At 50.8% G+C, this 18,595-nt stretch overlaps 2 protein-coding genes across 6 annotated transcripts in view; one reads left to right on the forward strand and one right to left on the reverse strand.

The window, feature by feature from the left end:
• Nucleotides 1-6,313: 6,313 nt before the first annotated feature.
• SEPTIN11 (septin 11) overlaps nt 6,314-18,595 on the forward strand; it is a 62,560-nt gene continuing 50,278 nt past the window's right edge. For 4 of the 5 annotated variants that reach the window (XR_009741452.1, XR_009741453.1, XM_061442922.1 and 1 more), the window contains exon 1: nt 16,514-16,612. Coding sequence is in view for 2 of the 5 variants with exons in the window: in XM_061442922.1 (XP_061298906.1) it covers nt 16,586-16,612 (27 nt within the window). In the remaining 3 variants the exon portion in view is untranslated. Of the gene's footprint in view, nt 6,436-16,513; nt 16,613-18,595 lie in introns of those variants that run through there. The other variant, XR_009741454.1, reaches the window with a different exon arrangement.
• SOWAHB (sosondowah ankyrin repeat domain family member B) lies at nt 9,142-11,652 on the reverse strand. Its single transcript, XM_061442955.1, has one exon. It carries the CDS (start codon nt 11,517-11,519, stop codon nt 9,294-9,296), a length of 2,226 nt encoding a protein of 741 aa, XP_061298939.1. The 5' UTR covers nt 11,520-11,652; the 3' UTR covers nt 9,142-9,293.

Consider the following 18,595-nt stretch of genomic DNA (forward strand, 5'->3'; position numbering starts at 1 on the left):
ATTGTATTAAAGTTGGCCCAGATTTCCCAAATTCAATTTTAGGCAAAAGAAAATTGTCAGCAAGTATTTGAGAAATGCCTTGGAAAGAGCCAGCCAATTGAAATATGTAACAACTAGCTCTGAATAAACGTTGACACTGTATATTCTGAGGCCCAAGATACTGAAGGGCCTTCAAAGTGACGCTTCTAGGGGTGAAGTTCCTTCCCCTTCCTGCCATCTTCTCTCTCTGTCTTACCAGCCAGATTTAGGCTTTACCTGAAATAGTTTAGGAGGGCTCCCTTGCTTCAGGAACAAGCTCTGATCCTATCTGGCTGCTAAAGTGCAACAAAATAAAATGCGCTCAGGTTTAACACTAACATTACTGGATCCCTTCAATATAGCAGCTCTAAAATAGTATCAAATCCAGGCGCATCATTTGATTGTCTCCCATTCAATCAACAGGCAGTTTCTCACATGGTTGGAAGATGACATCTCAGCTGATAGCTAAAATAAGAAGAGCCAGTTAGAAGTACACACATATATACTGAGAAATACACTTGCAAGTGGCAGGTACTAAATCCTGCTTGGAAGCAAGAGCATCATTATGGAGCACTGTGGGCAGAGCAGAAACCCTACTCCTAAATCCCCCAGAGGCTGTGGTGCTCTTACTTGCAGCTCTGGGGTGGGTCCATGAAAAGATTGGGGCACAGCATGATGAAATGAGGCAGCAGTGGGGAGCCCTGGGCACTGCAGGATGAAGGGAGAAGGAAGCCGATAGGATTTCTCATACTGACAAGCAGCCGGAAACTGGGAGAGCTGTGACTTATGCTAAGGGCTTCAGCCATGACTCATGACATGGGCTCCAGCATGCCCTGAAGACCCATGGGAAAGCGCCAATGCAATTGGCTACCTTAACGCAGCTGCCACCACATCAGACAGCAAAAGGTGGCAGACTCCACTGAGGCATCCTCTGAGGCATTGCCTTCCCATGGCAAATGAGAGTCTGCAGTGAGGTGTGCTCAGCACCAAAGAGGAAAGAGACAGCTGCCTGTCAGAGCTTGACTGCACATAACCCCCAACACCTTTGGGCATCTCAGCCCAAGGACTGTCAAGCAGCACACCTGCCAGAGTCCGCAAGGATCAATATCCAAGGGAAGCACCACTTAAATGCCCTCCCCTTCAACCACAGGCAGGAAGAACAGGATTTTGCAGATGCTCTGTCTGTATGCATGGACATGCAGATCCATGACTGACTGCTGTCATCTCTAGCACACACCATCCAGCAGCTAAAAAGCCATCCAACACAAAATCAGTAGGCAAGCACTATGAGAAATAGCAGCCTTGGGCTTGTTGTGAGGCAGCAATGGGAAACCATGGATGTTTGTTTACCTCATTTAGTCAGTATTTATCAAGCAAAGAGACAAAAAATCCAAATCAGATGCAAATAACTCCTGAACTCAAAGATCTGCATCTCCCTTGAGCACACCAGTCAGCGGATGACTAAACCAGTTTTATTGTTTATGCAAAGGAAAATGTGTAGCTTCCCTTGAGAATGCCCATCTGTGTGTCTTTACCTGGAGGCAAGACTGCCAGGCTTACTGACCTCCTGGAGGTGGTATTTATTAAAGTCACTTCTCTGGTTGCTGCCCTGCCATGGCAAGAGATTTTCACTGCTTTCTTTCCCAACTCTAAAGCACTTAAACCATATCTAGTCAGTGAGATGTTCAGCTTTGTACAGTGCCCATCTTTTTGCTCATCTTTTTATGGGAACAGGTGTGTTTTGATATATACATCCTACGTGTAATGAAACAACATTGCATGTCCCCCATCTCCAGAAAAAGAGGTTTTACGTATAGGGATTTTTGATGGGGTTTGTCAGCTTCTTGTGCTTGCAGTGAACTATGGTCTCCTAATTCTGTGGTACTTCCCTTGCCTTTGCCTTGGGCTGTGGTGACCAGTAGTATGCGGGGAGAACAAATTCTGGTTAACAGGCTTGTGGCTTATAAACCTCCAGCACAAAATATGCTAAAGCAAGATCCAAGGTTTACTTTCTTTGTCACTGATGCCATGACTCACAAGCAGAGCTGGAAACTCAGCTGATGAAGTGTTTTCATACAAGCAGCTATCTAGGAAGTAAAAGAGCAAGATTATTTGTTAATGGATTTGGACAGTTTTATACATGTTTTCTCATATATGAGTTAATCCCCTCCCAGTATTTGTGTTTTAAAGTCTTCAGTAATTTTCAGCATGTTCATAGCAAAGGTCTTCCAGCATTTGGGGTGACTTGATGCCACTTGGCACAAACACAGGCACTGGGTAAGGGACACAGCCTCAGTCAGACAGAGGATGTAGTGCAATTTGGGTTGTCAAGTCAGGGTCAGAGCACAGGGTCCCACCTTGGTTGCCCAGCCTATGTACATGGACGTATGGGCTAAACTAGAGGTGCCAGCATAGCCAGACGGGGACATGAAGCAATCCACAGCAACAGGCAGGCTTTCCCTCGGGTAAAGTCACAGAGAGACTGAAGTTGCACAAGTCAGGAACTAGTGATGGTTCGGAGAGGGACTGTTGCTGCCCCCAAGTTCTGCAGAGCCTATACCAAAGCCCTGTGGGCTGGAAGTGAGCAGGAGCATTTGCTTTTCCCTTGGGTTTTGCTCTGGAGCCCTGCTGCCTTCCCTAGACACTTGCAAACTGCCTGGCTCTAAGGACAATCACTGCCCTCTTCCTTAGGAACTCCCCATTTTGTTCTAGGGCCCAGAGAAGAAGCAAAGCACAGTGCTATATGCTGGCTCCTGTCAGCCAAGGCCAGGGTGCCAAAACCTTTAGACAATGGCTGAAGCCCCATGCACTCATTTACCTTTGACAATAGAGCAGGCCAAACCCTCATACTTAAGGTACCATCACCATGCAGTTCAAGTAACACTAGGGAGATAAGGAGGGGGAAGCGCTTGTTATTGGAGAGACCACAGCTCTGCATCCCTGTAGCAATAACACTCCCCATCAAGGCCTTTGCAGTATTTCTTGTTATATGTTAGTGAGGCTCAAAACCTTCCCATTTCTCTAAGCAATCTCTTCTGTTTACCAGTGGCATGCGATTCCCACTTGGACTTTGAACAAGCTGTGATAACACCAGCTCTGTGCCTGGCTGTGCTTAGTTGTTTGTTCCCTCCTGAGTTACTAAAGGACAGCAAGCTCGAGACACACACTCACACAAATTCTTCCAATTCCCACTTTGACTGAAGTATTCTCAGCTACATTGAAGACCTCTTCTGGTATCAGATTCATCAGAACATTCCTCATGTCTACAGCTGTGTCACAGGAAAACTGAAAGAAAATGTTTAAACCAGTAACTATTCTGACAGAGGCCCGGCAGCCAGGAGTAAGCTGCTGTGACACATCTGGAAGGACTTTGGTCATTGCTTCCCATGGCAGCATTAGAAATGCAAACTGAGACCAGTCCCCATAGTCTGACGTGCTCTCATGGAGAAACTTGTGAATAGTTTTGATGGGTGTTTCCTTTCCCACAGAAACTGGCTTCTTAAAAAATTCATTTTAAGTAGCTTGTGGCTTTTAAACAGATAGAACAGCTCTGCCTGGGAAACACTATCACATAGAGACAAAGACATCAGAAATCTTAGTCTGACCAATCTGCCATGAGCAGTTTTGTGCTTTCCTTCAGTGCCATCAGAGCTAAGAAAACTAATAGCAGGGTGAAAGTATATTCCAGATTTTGATTTGTTTATGTTTTGTTAACAGGCTGTACAGTAGGGAAGTCCTGATAGACCTTAGGGCTGTGTTTTGACTTTGCTAAAGTACAGTGCAGATTTGAAGCACTATGAGCCATAGACTCACTTAAACCATGCAGAGAGAAGTTTGCTCTATTAGGTCAAATTAACTGCTCCAGTGAAAGAAACATAACACATGCAAGGTCACACCTCTGTGCCTTCACAGACAGGCTCTTGCACTGGAAGGTGCTGTGCTTGGTTAGGTATTCCACACAGCTATGCCTCAGCACCAGGCCTCTTACCCATGGTACTTAGTGCACCGAGTGACTAACCTGCGTAAGGCTGTGACATTTCTCCCAGCGCCAGCCAAAATCACCCCCTAGGTTACATATGGAACTATACCACTTTCTCTCCACGTCATAAGAAAAACTTAAGGTTTATCCATCTGGGGTTTTTTTTAATCCTTTATAATACCTTCCTTGGCTTGTTCTCCTGGCTTTTGAATTCTTCCTCTTCTTTCAACTGTTCTATTGCATAAAGTCAACAATTAAATGCTTTGCCCTAAAAGTTCTCTACCCCCACATTCAAGCTTTAAGCTTTCCTTATGAGTAAGATAAAAATGTCAGCTTTTTCTTTTCTTCAAAATTAGCACAGCTGAAACACAGTGCATCTGCTCAGCCACGAAACAAAACCCGAAAATCACCTCCATTTTTGTACTTTTTATTTTGCCATCCTGCTGCTTTCAAAGGAAACACCAGCAAGACTCTACCATCAGAAGAGACCCACTACATGTGGTAACAATGAAGCCACTTCCAGGCTCCTTTTAAGCAGGTTTTGCCCAGTGCTGAGACTGTATAAGGGGGTGGGAAAGGTTATTTTTTTCACATTTGGGGGTTATAACTGATTGGAAATGTGTAGATAAAGAAAAATATTCTTAGGTACTCTTAGAAGTCTTTGAGATGCAACTATTACAGTTTATTTTAATAAATTATTTTGATTGGTTTCTTTTTCAAAGCAGATATTTTTATTTTTTTTTACATGTTGGGGAAAAATGGTTTAGTAGCTTGTTTAGATATATTATCATTAAATGAATTTCCTAGAATAGCTTTAAGTTCATGTCTCTTTTTCACTGTTTTATTAATAGTAAAGCAAGTTTCATCTGTTTAAATAGCCTCGTGTTGGGGATTAGGGATGTTCATTTATGTAAACCGAGAATTCAACTTTTAGTGCTTTCCAGTGTGACACAGTTCCCAAAGACTATATTTTTCCCCTGAAGGACTAACAATTCTCATTTTAATGGGGAAACCTGGGCTGGAGAAAATTGTACAGTAAATTGGAGTTTGTTCTTCTAAAACGCACCCTGCTAACCTGCCATCTAGTACTACTGGGTGTAGATGTAGTCATGAGAAATTCCAACTTTAACAGGTATTAGTAGTAATTGAGATTGTCTCATTACTTGTTAAGTGTGCAAGACATTCTTCTCACTATGAAGTTGTATATAAACTATTTAAATTAAATGGCATCTGTCACTGTAGAAAAAGTTAATTTTGTGTGATGGACTTCAATGTGTTCTTTTAATTCTACAAGTTCTTGCTCTTGCTGCTTCAGAAAGTGCTGTGATCTAAAGGGTGTCCTGGCCATTAGCTTATGTTAGTAATGCTCTGCTGCATTGCCTAACTGCTTTGCCCAAGAGACTGTTTTAATTGCATGAAAGCCCCTTGGGTTGTTTGAGCTTGAATCCCACTGTTGCTCTAGCACCTGGTACTTGCCCAGAGGCTTGTAAAACCCCAGACTGAGGCATGGCCATTTGTTACCACCTTGCTGCTGTCAGACTGGGACATTCCATGTACATCTGGTGTGTCTGTATACGGGAAGCTCCTCTCAGATGGAAAGTTTTGATTTTCTCAGTGGGAGGAGCTTCATGTCCTCAAATTATAGCTCTGTCAGAAAACAGGACTACCTCTTCTCTGCTGGGTTTACCTTATTCAGCACAAATGATTGCTCGTTTAAGCACTAGGTCTTGCAAACTCTTTTGGTTTAAGAAGCCATCTGATTGGGCTTAAGTGAAAAGGACTCTATAGTCAAAGGACAGTTGGTGACTAATAAGAGACTTGGTTAACAGCTAAGCAATCACAACAGGCTGCCAGACCAACTTCTGTTAGTAAAAGCTGTTGCATGAGTCTAATGAGAGACACAGTTTGGGAATGTAATCAAGACCTTAACGAAGCTGCATGAATCCGAATCAACATCCAGCTCTGCTGTGCTGTCTGCTTTTAGCAATCTAATGAGTAGGTAGGAAAGGATGTGTTCCAGGAGCAGGGAGGTGGTGAGAAGGGTGGGACTGTTCTTGCAGGGTCACCTTTACCACAGCTTGGTGAGGCTCCCAGGTCACAAGCTTGATGTTATGAGATGGGCAAAGGCTACTGCATAAGTAAACACCCACCCCCTTTGGAGAATGTGTCTCAGAGCACAAGGCAGTTGGTTAGAGATAAGCACTGGAGAGCAGGGGATGGACTTTTGTCATCAGCAGCCATCAGGTGGGAGGTGTGTTTTCACAAGCAATGAGAGGAGAGGCCACAGTCCTGCTGTGCATTAATCCATGGCACATCCTGTGTTTCAGGGTGGTGCTAAATCAGATGCCTGGACTGGGTGTGAGGCAAGGAGCCACATCCACCTGCAATCAGGAAACAGCAGCGTACACGGGTGTGGATGGGGCCAGGCAGGCTGATGAGTAAGTAGTAAGGAAGTAGAGAGTGCTTTGAACAGAGATGCTCAGGCTGCATGTGTGTGTATACAGGGGTGGATTATTCCTGGGGGACTGGACCTACAATGCCTGCATTGCTCTGCCTGCCTGATGCTCCAGGGCAGCAGGGTGATTCCTCTAGGCATGGCTGATGAAGAATCTGGCCCTGCCTTGCACCATGGCCTGGAGATGGGTTTCACCGTCTGTTGCTTATTTCAGCAGAAAACTTGGAGGATAAGGGTTTCTGTGGCTTAAAAGGGTGGTTATTCCCACAAGCAGTGACTGGCTGCTTTTAAAAAGAGTGGTGTAGGAGCTGTGTAGTATTACCAAGCAGTCCAAGAACTCCTAAGTCATCCTAGGGTGATAAACCAGAGTGGATGCATGCTGGATCCAGTAGGGAAAGGTCTTTTTGTAGTTCCAAACTTCCTAAGAGCTGCTTTATAATTTAAAAATTGGAGAAAGCAGCTTCTCTGTGTCATCCCAACAGGCGAGCACAGGGTGGTCACAAAATCTTTTCACACCTTGTTGTTAGACTGCTGAATTGAATATCACAAGGGAGAGAAAACTGCTCTGAAAAGATGACAGACAAGGTCTGCAACAGCATGCAGGGGTGAGGAAAAAAGCACTACTTGCGTCACGGAGAAAGGTCATGGAAAGGCTGTAAAATGAGAATGCCAAGGTAGCACCGTCCTTCCCAGTCTTTGTCTTAACAACACTGGAGATAGTAAGGGAAAAACCTGACACAGCTCTGGAGCAAAGGCATGTTCCCCATCAGACAGCTTTAGTCAGCTTACAAACTTCTTTCATTTGGGGTTTCTTCCCTGAAGCTTGCTGTACACAAAGGCTCTGGTGGCATTCCTAATACCCATAACCTGATTGCTTTTAAGAGCTCCGAGTCAAGGCTGGAGGAAGGCTGTAGTGAGCTCTTTCCCAAGGAAGCCTGGTGCATGATGTGGATTGTGGCAATGGCTCTGAATGTGGTGGGAAAGACTTTGGCATTTTACCAGGCAACAGCTGCTTTGCATGCTGGTGCTGATCTAGGCTATAACCTGCCACCGGGTCTAAGAGGGAGGAAGATACATAGAATTGATTCCTCCTGCTGTGAGGGAGTCCTGGAGGGCTCCCCAGGTGCCCATACCGCTGGCTCAGAGGTTACATAGGAGTTGAATTTCTCATGAATTCAAGCTTGTGCTGTCCTCTGAGAGAGGAACGATCATTCACAGGACACTGCCCTGGTTTACCGAGCTCTTTCCTCTGTGAAAGAAGAGAGCCAGGCTGGGAAAAGGTTGTGGCCACAGAGTCAGGCAGAGTAGTTTCCCCTCTGCAGGAAAGACTTCCTCCCTCAGACAAACCCCAGCCAAAGCAGAGACCTCAGTTAGTGCCTGATCAAAGACTCGAGGCATTCCCCAGCAGTATGTTATGCAAGGGTCAGGTTCTGCTGCCCTGATTCCCGTTCCTCCCCGAAACTGCAGGCATTCAGACACATGCCTCGAATACGTGAGCAGTCCCACCTACCACACTGGTGTGCCCCAGAGCATCCCGCTGGAGCAGAGCCAGCAGCCCCAGTTTAACAGGCACTGGCACCCACTGATCCTATGGCTGGGGTCATGCAGCAGCAGGAGCATCACCCAGGCAGTGATGCATCCCTGCCTCATGTACTTAGCTCTCTTCCTGCCTCTATAAAGGGTCTATTGGAGAGCAAGATTAGATGCAAGATTAACCTGTGGTATTTGTTTTACTGTTTAAAAGCTCATTTATGCTAATTCAGAGAGCAGAGTACATTACAGAATCCGTGCAATTCAGTGAGATTCCTAAAGTCAGCTTGTTATTTGTAAACTCTTATGAATGACTGCACTGAACATCTCTTCCCTGCACCTGGATTCCAATCCCACCCACTCCCATCACATAAACACCTAACAGGCAGTTAAGGGCTGGGGTCTCTGGGAAAACGCAGCTCTGGTTATGAAACTGCCTTCCCCCTACAAGCTTGGGAACTGTACCACAGCACAGCTCCTTTTCCGCCCAACACGGATTCCTCCAGCAACACTTTCCATCCCCAGGCATGGGAATAAGCTCTAGCCACTATGCAGTCCTGCAGTGTGAGGAAAAGGACTGGATATGCAAGTATCGGTGCTGCTGGGCAGTCATGGGGAGCAGCAGGGCTGTGGTGGTGCCCTGCATTCCTTTCTGCAAGGGCTGGTGGGCACAATGGGCTGAGAAGCGGGGTGGGAGTGCTGCACCCTCCTCTGCTCAGGGCTCCCCAGCTGCCACCCTCTGCCATGGCCAGGTGCTCTCTGAGGATTCTTGCTGGAAGGCTGGACCTCGATCAGCTCTAGTTTTAAAAACGGGCTCATCCTTAACCTGCTGGGATTAAAAAGGGATGTAGCCATGGCCAGTGCCCAGAGTTTAGGCAGTGTAAACAAGCGTTTTGCAAACCCAGGACCAAAACCAATCTGCTGCTGTAAGCAAAAGCGAGAACTCCACCCTGGCTGCGGCCAGGCTGTGAGCTTCACACCAGAGTCTGATACTCTAAACCCATGGTCCCTCTAGCACTGGGGATTGTGGCTGCCCGCAGCAGCTGGTGCCTGCCCTGTGAGGCACATAGGACTTGCCTACCAGGGTCCTGTGTGCTTCCAAAAGAGTTGTTTGCATCCTCCCACTGGTAGAAAAGCAAGAAACGGGGGTAAGGGCAGAGAGGCTCAGACAGCGGTTCATCAGATTAACTTAAAGTACATTCTCCAATAGGTTCAGTCTGTTTCACAGCATTTCCTGTCTGCATGGCTTCCGCTTGCACGGTGGCCAGCAAGGCCCCATCTCCACTGGGGGGGATCCCAGGAAGCCGTCTCTCAGTCACTCTCGCTGCCGGTGCGGTGGGATGCTGCCCCGCGGCCGTGCTGCGGCCTGAGGCAGGCAGGCAGCGCTGCCCTGCCAGCCGGCAGCGAGGCCTTGCTGACAGAGGACGCGCTGCTGGCCAGGGGCTGAGTGGGGAACATAATAGTGCCCCGGGGAGCCTCCAGGAGCTGCCAGATCTCCCCCGAGGTGGCGCTGCCCAGGTATTCCCAGGGCCTGCGCCCGCTGCTGTCCCGCAGCTGCACTTGGCAGCCCAGCTGCAGCACCAGCACCTTGATGACGAGCTGATGCCCGTGTATGGCAGCCAGGTGTAGCGGCGTGTACCCGCAGCCCGACCGCGCGTCCACGTCCAGGGCCAGCCCAGCCTGCTGTGCCGCCGCTGCCAGCTCCTGCAGGCCCGGCCCGTCGCCGTGCTTGGCCAGCCAGTGAAGGATGGTGAAGCCCGACATGAAGTCCCGCTGCAGCGCCAGCTCCGGCTCCTCCAGGAAGAGCCCCCTCACCCGCGCCCAGCGCCCCGCTGACACCGCCACTAGCCAGGTGTGCTCCCGCTGCCCCAGCGGCACCAGCAGCCCCCGGCCTGAGATGCGCCGAGGGGAGCTCTTGGAGGGCAAGGTGCGGGGCTGCCGCCCGCAGTCATCTGGCAGCGACAGGGGGCTGTCCTGCGCCTCCAACAAAGCAAGCTGGCGCCTGATGCTCCTGAAGATAGGTGGCGGGGCTGGGGGGTTGCTCTCTGGGGCTTGGGGCCCTGCGGGGCCCTCTGCTTTCATTAAGGACTGGGACAGGGGTGGCCTGGCAGGGGGTGTTTGGGTGGAGCACTGTGGTGGGGACTGGGATGGGGGTGGCCTAGTGGGGGGCAGCGCCCTAGGATGTGATGGCAGTGGCAGGGATTGACGTGGGTGCAGCAGCAGGGTTTGAGGTTGGGTTGGTCCACTGGGGGCCAGCACCCTGGATGACCTCAGTGGGGCTGGACTGGTGAGGAGATGCTGCATGGACCGGGACTGTGCCGAGGGCAGCCTGGTGGAGGGTAGCACGTTTGGGCCTGATGGATGATGTGGGGATGAGGAGGTGCTGGCAGGGAGCGCCTGCAGGGACCGGGACAGGGACAGCACCCCTGGGGCGGACAGCAACGGCAGAGACCGGGATGGGGGTACCTCGGCGAGGGGAGGCTGTGGGGAGGTGGGAAGGGCCAGCTCGGTGGCGGACAGTGCTCTAGGGCCCGATGGCAGCAGGGGGGACTGGGACGGTCCGCTGCGGGGCCGCCGCCCCGGGCTTGATGAGGGTGGCGCAGCCTTCAGTAGGGGCATCCCGGCGGGGAGCTGCGGGGGAGGCGGGGGCTGAGGCAGCCTATCAGGGGGCAGTGGCCTGTCAGGGTCCAGCACCCCGTGGCCCGGCGGCAGTGGCAGTGCTCGGCTTGGGGCAGACCCTCCAGGGTGTTGTGGTGGCAGGGACCCTGATGGGGCTGACCCAGAGGGAGGCAGGCCCCGCGACAACGGTGGGGACCGGCACCGGGACGGTCTGGCAGAGGGCGGCTGTGGGGTCTGGTATGGGGGCAGCCCGGCGGGGGTCAGCGCCCCAGGACCCGTCGGCAGCGCCGGGGGCCGGCAGCGCGGGGGCCCGTCGGGGTGAAGCGTCCAGGGGCCCGAGGACAGCGGCCGGGTCCGATAGGGGGGCGGCTGTGGGGGGGGAGGAGGAGAACGGGAGCGGGGCGGCCCGGCGCGGGGTGGCGGCCCGGGGCGCGTCGGGGCAGCGGCGGCGGCAGCGCGGCGCGCTCGGCGGCACTCGCAGCAGGGTCCGCCGCGGCCCCGGGCAGAACAGCCCCCCGTGACGGCGGCCCTCTGGAGCTGCCCCTCGCCCAGGTGGCTCTTCTCCACCGCCTCCCCCTGGGGGCAGCGCCTCCCGTCGGGGTCGCGTCGGGGCGGTGGCGGCTCCTTCTTCTCCTCCTGCTGTTCCTCTGGCGGCGGCAGCTCCTCATCGAGGAGGTCGCGGTACCTGCGGCGGAGGACGATGTCCTTGGAGGCGCCGGGGGTGGCGCCGGGGTGGACGGTGGCCAGGGAATTGACGAGGCTCTTGAAGTATTCGCGACGCTCCCGCTGCTGCGGCTCTGTCAGGGCTGGGTCGCGGAGGAAACGCTGGAAGTGGCGAAGCAGCGCCGTGTTGGGGGCTCGGCCCCCGGCCTCCCAGAGGAAGTCCAGCACGGCCTCCTGGCTCAGCTCCCGCGCCATCCTTCGGGCCTTCCACCTCTCGGTACTCCTCCTCGGTGCTGCCCGTCGGTGCTCGGCGCTGAGCCCAGGGGCGCAGCGCTGCCGCGGCGGGGAGCCCGCCTCCTGCCGCGCCGGGGCTCTGCGCCTCCTCCTCCTCCGCCTTCGCAGCCGGGCCGCCACCCTCGGGTGCCTTTGCCCGGGGTGGTGGCCCGTGGGGCAGCGCGGCTGAGGTGACAGCGGTGCGAAGCAGCAGCGGGAAGGGAGGGAAGTAGGGCTGGAGGAGGCCTGCTCATGCTCTGAGAAGTGCGAGGCTAACTGCTGGCGTGCGGTGAGAAGAACCAGCACTCCATCAGTCATTGTGCCAGTGAACAGACAGGAGGCGATGGGCACAAACTGAAATGCAAAAAATGCCGTTTGTGAGTGAGGAAAAACTCTTTTACAGTGAGCGAGTCAGGTACTGGAGCAGGTTGCCTGGAGAGGTTGTGGTCCCCATCCTCAGAGCTCCACTGCATGCAGACCTCTATGTGTGACCCTCTGAGCAGGGGCTGGACCGGAGCATTTCCAGAGGTGCCTTCCACCCTGACCCACCTTGAGAGTCCATAACTTAACACAGCTGGTAATAGATATGTGAATGTGACGTGATTCAGGGTAGCTGATATTGCAAGTGTGGGGGATTGTACCTGTGTACGACAATCACACACAAATACCAAGGGTGCCTGAAGTCAAATTATATCATCTGTTTTCACTGTGTGACTGGGACAGGTTGGACACATATTGTGCTGGAGTGAGTATCTAATGTTGTTCTGTATTGGTAATACTATTACCATTGAGCGTGTGTGTTACAGTATTGGTAATACTATTACCATTGAGCGTGTGTGTTACAGCTAAGGATGGAAAGATCAGTGTCCCAAAGTGTCTGCAACCTTCACAAACCCCAGGCAGATAGGTGGTGGATATAGGCTTGTGATTTCTGTCTTGGTGACACAAAGCCCTAGGATAAGTTTAGAGGTTCAGACCCTGCAAACACATGCAGGATGGATGTGTGCAGCAATGTTGCTCTCAAGTAAGCCAGCTACATGGGCCTGTGCTTTCAGGTTGCTGACTCTGAACCCTCAGTTCAAAGGAGGATGAATTGCACTGTGGTGCTGCAGGACAGCTAAGCTGTAACCTCTGGAAGCAGCCCTGAAAGAAACTTTAAAGTTTCTATGTTAGAAGTTACAGTTTAGGTGATATAACAGAGAAGTCTTCCCATGTGCCAAGATTTGGGTTGCTTGGGTGGCACAGCAGGAGAAGCTGCACCGCATGCTCTGCCGCCTATCCCTCTTGGTTTTCCTTGGGGTGTATATTGTAGGAGAGTATGGCTGCTTCCCATTCATCTGAACAAAGTGCTGGGAAGAGGGTAAGGGTGGTGTTAGTATTTCATCACTTCACACATGCTTTTGGTACAGTTTGTCAAGGTATAAATACCTTTCTCCTTTGTCTGGTGATGAGCCTCAAACTACAGTCACTACTGTGTTTGGCAGCAGCACTCTCTCAGCAGAAGCGGTTGAGATGAGATGAATGGAGCATAATGATATAATTGTAATCACAAATAAGGGAGGAGGGTAGATTGTGAAGATAGTAACAGTAACAAATGACAACACTACTATCAAAGCAGTGTTTGGCTAAGGTGTCAGCAGGAGTCTTTCCATGGTATTGTATTTTCATTTAAACATCCTTGGAGGTATTATCATGCTTACTCTAAGCTTAGCTTTGACTAAAAAAAAAAAAGAGATTTTTCTACTGAGAAATGTCAGCTCTCACTCTGTAAACTTTTTCTTGCAGTTAAACATGCTCAGGTAACATTGACTATTGAAGTACCTGCAGGACTGAAACTGATGCCTTTGCCTTGCTGAGGTTGGAAAGACCTCGTTGAGCTTGTTGAGGTGAAATGGGTTCACCTAACATGTCTCACTTGAGAGATACTACTGGTTGGATAGCTCAGATGCTGGGCAGTAGTACAGCAGTCAGTTGTAACCTGTTTGGTTATGACTGTCATAGAATCATAGAATGGTTTGGGTTGGAAAGGCCCTTAAAATCATCTAGTTCCAACCCCTCTGCCATCCTTTGCCTTCTGAGGGCAGGGATGCCTCACACTAGACCATGTAGCCCAAGGCTCTGTCCAACTACCAGGGATGGAGCATTCACCACTTCTCTGGGCAACCCATTCCAGTGCCTCACCACCCTCACAGTAAAGAACTTCTTCCTTGTATGTAACCTAAAATCTCTCCTGTTTAAGCTTGAGTCCATTGCCCCTTGTCCTATCACTATAGTCCCTAATGAAGAGTCCCTCCCCAGCATCCCTGTAGGCCACCTTCAGATACTGGAAGGCTGCTATGAGGTCTCCATGCAGCCTTCTCTTCTCCAGGCTGAACAGCCCCAACTTTCTCAGCCTATCTTCATACCAGAGGTGCTCCAGCCCCTGATCATCATGGCCTCTTCTGGACTTGCTCCAACAGCTCCATGTCTCTTTACCCTTCTGTAGGCAAGTTGTGAGCAGTGCTGACCACAAAATAGAGGCAGGATCAGCATTACTGCAACATTAAACACACAAAAAAAGCAGTACACCACTTAGTCCCATTGTTATACAGCAAGATGTTGCCTTTAGGGAGCTACATAGCTGTGTTTGTTTCTAAATAGTTAACAGTTACTTGGAGTTTCTCTTAGCTTTTAGCCTTTTGGCTTTTTTGTTCTGTAAGTTAACCAAAGTTAGGTGTTTACTTGTGGATTTTCTCATCCTGTGTAATGTTACAAATGGTCCTGCAGCTGACACAAAAGGTTATTGAAGCATCAATGTACCCTGTCTGCAAACAGCTTTGGAAAAATGGAGACAGCTCCCACAGGGGCTCTAGAACAAGATCCTGGGAATTCCCTTTGCTCAGGTACCAATTTCTTGGCAGCAGCTATGAACCTTTCAGGAGCAAGGGGTCTGCTTCTTCCTGATGAACATGAGGAATGCAAGGAACTACACTAGCTGTGATCTGGAAGGGCAGCAGAACATTTCCTTGTCTTGATATTTGGTTTTTCCCTCTCTTTCAGCATGAATAGCCGTACCCAGGAAGGTCTGTATGCATGAATATCATGGAGGAAACTCAGCCACAGCTCTCCCAGCTTCAGGCTAAGGAAGGGTGAGTCACATTAGGATTTTGCATATGCAGAAGATCTTTGTGTTAGTTAAGTTACGCTGATTCAGGAGTATCCTGCATGCCTCTAATTCACCAAGGGGAAGCTGTCTGCCTCACCCAGGAGATGCAATAAGGGCAACTTTTTAAATAGGATCATTAGGTTTCCACTAGAGGCTGCACTGGTCTGAGCACACTTCCCAGTACAGGCACACTCAGCACCTCCTCACCTGGAGCCATGCATGCAGGAGGAATTTGCTACAGAAGCAATAACATGAGTTTAATATAGCAGCCTCCCTGGGATATGAGCAGTAGCGCCTAACACATTAGTGTCACAAAAGCACTGCATCAACCACCCTTGCAAAATCTCACTGGCAGAAACCCCACTGGTGTTTTTTTGTGGTGAAGCAGCTTTGGTGATGATGGCTGCAACTACACCCAGCTATGGGCTGCTGCCCGAGGTGCAGACCCTGAGCCCCAGGTGAGGAGCAGTGGCAGGTAGTGCTCATGGGCTTCCTTAGGTTTCTGTTCAGATGGGGCCTGCAGGAGCAGGCATGGGTCACCAGCTCAAATGCCAGTTCCCGAGTCCTTCAAAGGATGGTGAGAAGAGCTGCAAGAAGGAAATGCCTGGACTTTGTAGTTCTCCACCTACCATGTGTTTATTCACAGTGCTACAAAAATGGCTTTTGGAGTGAAAAGGTAAGAGCTTCGGGTTGAATGGTGTACAAATAGTTAAGTGTTTTGCTGAGGTCTACTTATTTACTGTCCTGGGTTGTTTTCTTGTAGGAGGTGCTCTCAGCTTTTAGCCTTCTGGCTTTCCCATTTTGGCTCTGTGGATATTCACATATGGGGGTAGCTCTGATACATCTGTAATTCAGCATGTCTTTCATGAGTGTGGCAAATTGGGTCTCTGTCTTTTATAGCCTTTTGAGGCTTTATGCTTTGCAGGACCATTCACCCCTGCCTTGGTTGATGACTTGAGCAGATGTGTTGAATTTAGCCCTAAGACTTCCACCTTTGCAGGTAAAGAGGTATGTTACCATGCTTAACATCAAGATACTAAACATTTATATATATTTATGAAGAACGTCAGTTGGAGCAGCATGGAGTTGGCTATGTTTCACCCCTGGAAAGGAGCTTCACCCCTGGAAATCACTTACTGGAAGGGGAGAGAACCTGGCTGCTGTGACTATAGTTTGATGTACCCAGTTTGTTTGAAAACAAAGCATGGGTTTAAAAACAAAGCATGGGTGTGTTTGGTAGCAGGAGAGAGCTCAGAGAAATGAGAAGAATGAGGTGCCTGGTTTTGCCTTCTGTGTTGTTATTAAGAGGGCTTTAGGAGTTCCTGTTGGCAAACAGCCCCAGCTGGGGTATCTCCTGTCTGAGCCCCTGTTATAAATAACTCTTCACTGAATCCCCATCTTCCTTTTAAACTAAACTGGTAGGACCTCCTGGCCATCCCTTTGGTAGGGTTTCTGGAGCAGATGCTCTCTATTTTCAGCTGTACCCCCAATTGCTGTGGTGCTGACGGTGTTGGACAGTGTGACACTTTCGGGTGGAGGGGACGGTACAAGCGGCGGGGCTGGGGCACAGCAGGCGGAGGGGTGCCGGGTTTCCCCCCGCAGGCCAGCCGGGTTGGGGGCGAGCAGCGCGGCCAAGAGAGGGATTCAGTGCCATTGCTGCCGTGGATCGAGTGCCCCCTTGGCGCTGCCCTCTGGGGCTCCAGCAGGCTTTCGGGTCTCGCCAGGTTACCGCGGGCGGCCGAGGCGGTGCCGCCGTCCCCAGGGGAGGGCCGGGGGGATCCCGCCTCGCCGCCCGGCCCCTTTGCATTGCGCATGGGCCCTCCCCGCCGGGTGGCCATGTTGCAGACCTAGCAGCGCAGAGCGGCGGCGGACCGGGGAGCGCAGCGTACTGCACCGTACCGCGATGGCCGTGGCTGTGGGGAGACCGGCGGTGGGTGCTGCAGCGGGGCGGGAGGATGGATCGGCCGCGTGGTGCGAGGCTGGCGGGGCATCGCCCCAGCGCGGCGGCGTGCAGCGCCGGGGATGGCAGGGTGCGGTGCCCGGGGTGCAGTGCGGAGGGTCGCGGGGTGCGAGGCCGGAGGTGCTGCCGCCTGTGCCCCTTTTCCAGGGCCCGGCGGGGTCACACAAAACTTTTTCGCCCCGGTTTGGGGCCGCGGGTCTTTGTTGCAGCGGGGCCGGGCCGGCGGAGGGTAGCTCCTCCCGAAGCCCTCCGCTTGAAGCGGCCGGGAGGTACCGCGGTGGTCCCCGGGCTGCTCCCGTCGGGGCTGGGGCCGCGTTCGGTGTCTGGCCGCGGGTGTTTCTGCTCTGCCTACTCCCATGAAGAGAAAGCTGGGGAGTGGGGAGGGCTGTGCCTCGTACGCGGTGGGCAGCAGCCCCCGGGAAGAGGTTTCAGAGCCTCGGCTGCGGCAGGAGCAGTGGTGCAAATCCCGGCGTGGGAGTCTTCGGAGGCACACGCGTGCTCTGCATCTTCCAGCATGACCGCGTTTCTGGGGATGTGGTGGCCGGGAGATTTTTACATCCATGTTGAGAAAGACGTAAGATTTCCCTTATAAAGGAAAGGTGGGGGGGAACCCAACCCAAAACCCGCCAAATCCACAAAAACTAACAGATGCTATTCCCGGAAGGGAAAAAAAGTAAAAAGTCTGCCTTGCATCGAGCTTGCAGAAACGTGAATGAAACTCCGCCGTGACCAGACTGAATGCACTTTTGTGCATCGTCGGCCGGGGGAGGGAGAGAGACTTGACCGATCTCCCAGTAACTTTTTCAGTGCTTGTGAGTGAAACAGATGTTGCCCGTGAGCAGAGGACTTGAATGTGGCTCCTTCTTGTAATAAGCACATGGTCTGTGTTCAAGATGTGATCAGGGTGAGACAGTTTCTCTCAGCTTTTATTATACACTCATGGATCTGTGGGGCTGTGTGGGTCTTCTGATGTGGCAAAGCAAATGTATGAAGAATGGGGCTCATGGTGTTACTGGAGGTGGGAAGTAATGCTATTAAGCATAGAAAGAGCTGATGTTTGTTAACAGAATACCTATGAAGTATTGCAGCTGTTTGTGAAGCTTCTTTTGAAATGATTCCTTGATCTTAAAGTCCGAAGCATGCTTGGAAATAGAAATTTGTCTTTCGGTGTAAGAAGATGCATTGAAATTGTTACTTGAGTTGGTTTTAAAGGCAAGCTGAAGGGTATTGCCAAGCAGAGCCGTTTTGCTTTGTGTGGAGCAGCAGCCTTGCAACACGAATAGGCTTAGGAACATGCCTCACTGCAAGACATGGTTGATGTTTGTCTTTTGCTTTGTTTTTCTGTCATTATATTAAACTCAGCTTCTTGCAGTTTTGGTGAATTTAAGTTCACAAGCAATCTCCAAACAGCATCTGCAGAGGGTTTCACACCAGTTAAACTTAATTCATATTTGAGTGCCACTGAGCCCAGTCCAGTGGGACTGACTGCAGAATAAAGCATCCTCTGGTGTGAGAACCACGTGTGTGGGAGAGGGAAGGATGAGGGCACTCAGCTTCCTCCCAGGCAACTGGTGGGCAGGCGTTCATCGTCCAGAATCAAATTGCTGCTTTTGGAGAAGAGAGTTGTCTTGTCTTGGGGTGATAAGAGAAGAAAGGACAGTGGGCTGGTGTTTGGTAGATGTTGGGGGTGTTTGTCTCGGACAGCTCTTATCTAATCCTCTCTGCTACTGCTTTGAATGCTGCTGTTGTTGCTGGGGGGTGGTAGGGAGTTTGAAGAAATAGTTAATTATATGTTAAAGCAAGACTGATGAATGTTGGCCTTTCAACATAATAATCATATTTTTATAAGGGCCCTTAGTGGTATGTGTCTTGTTGGAGGGTAGAATTAAAGGAAGGGGGAAAGAAAAGAGAAGGAATGAAACAAAAAGCAAGTCAGTTTGACTAAAATCGATG

Source organism: Pezoporus flaviventris, unplaced genomic scaffold (assembly GCF_033815535.1).
Source record: "Pezoporus flaviventris isolate CSIRO_AGI_PZ_B2104156 unplaced genomic scaffold, CSIRO_AGI_Pfla_v1 ptg000002l, whole genome shotgun sequence".
Lineage (NCBI taxonomy): Eukaryota > Metazoa > Chordata > Aves > Psittaciformes > Psittacidae > Pezoporus > Pezoporus flaviventris.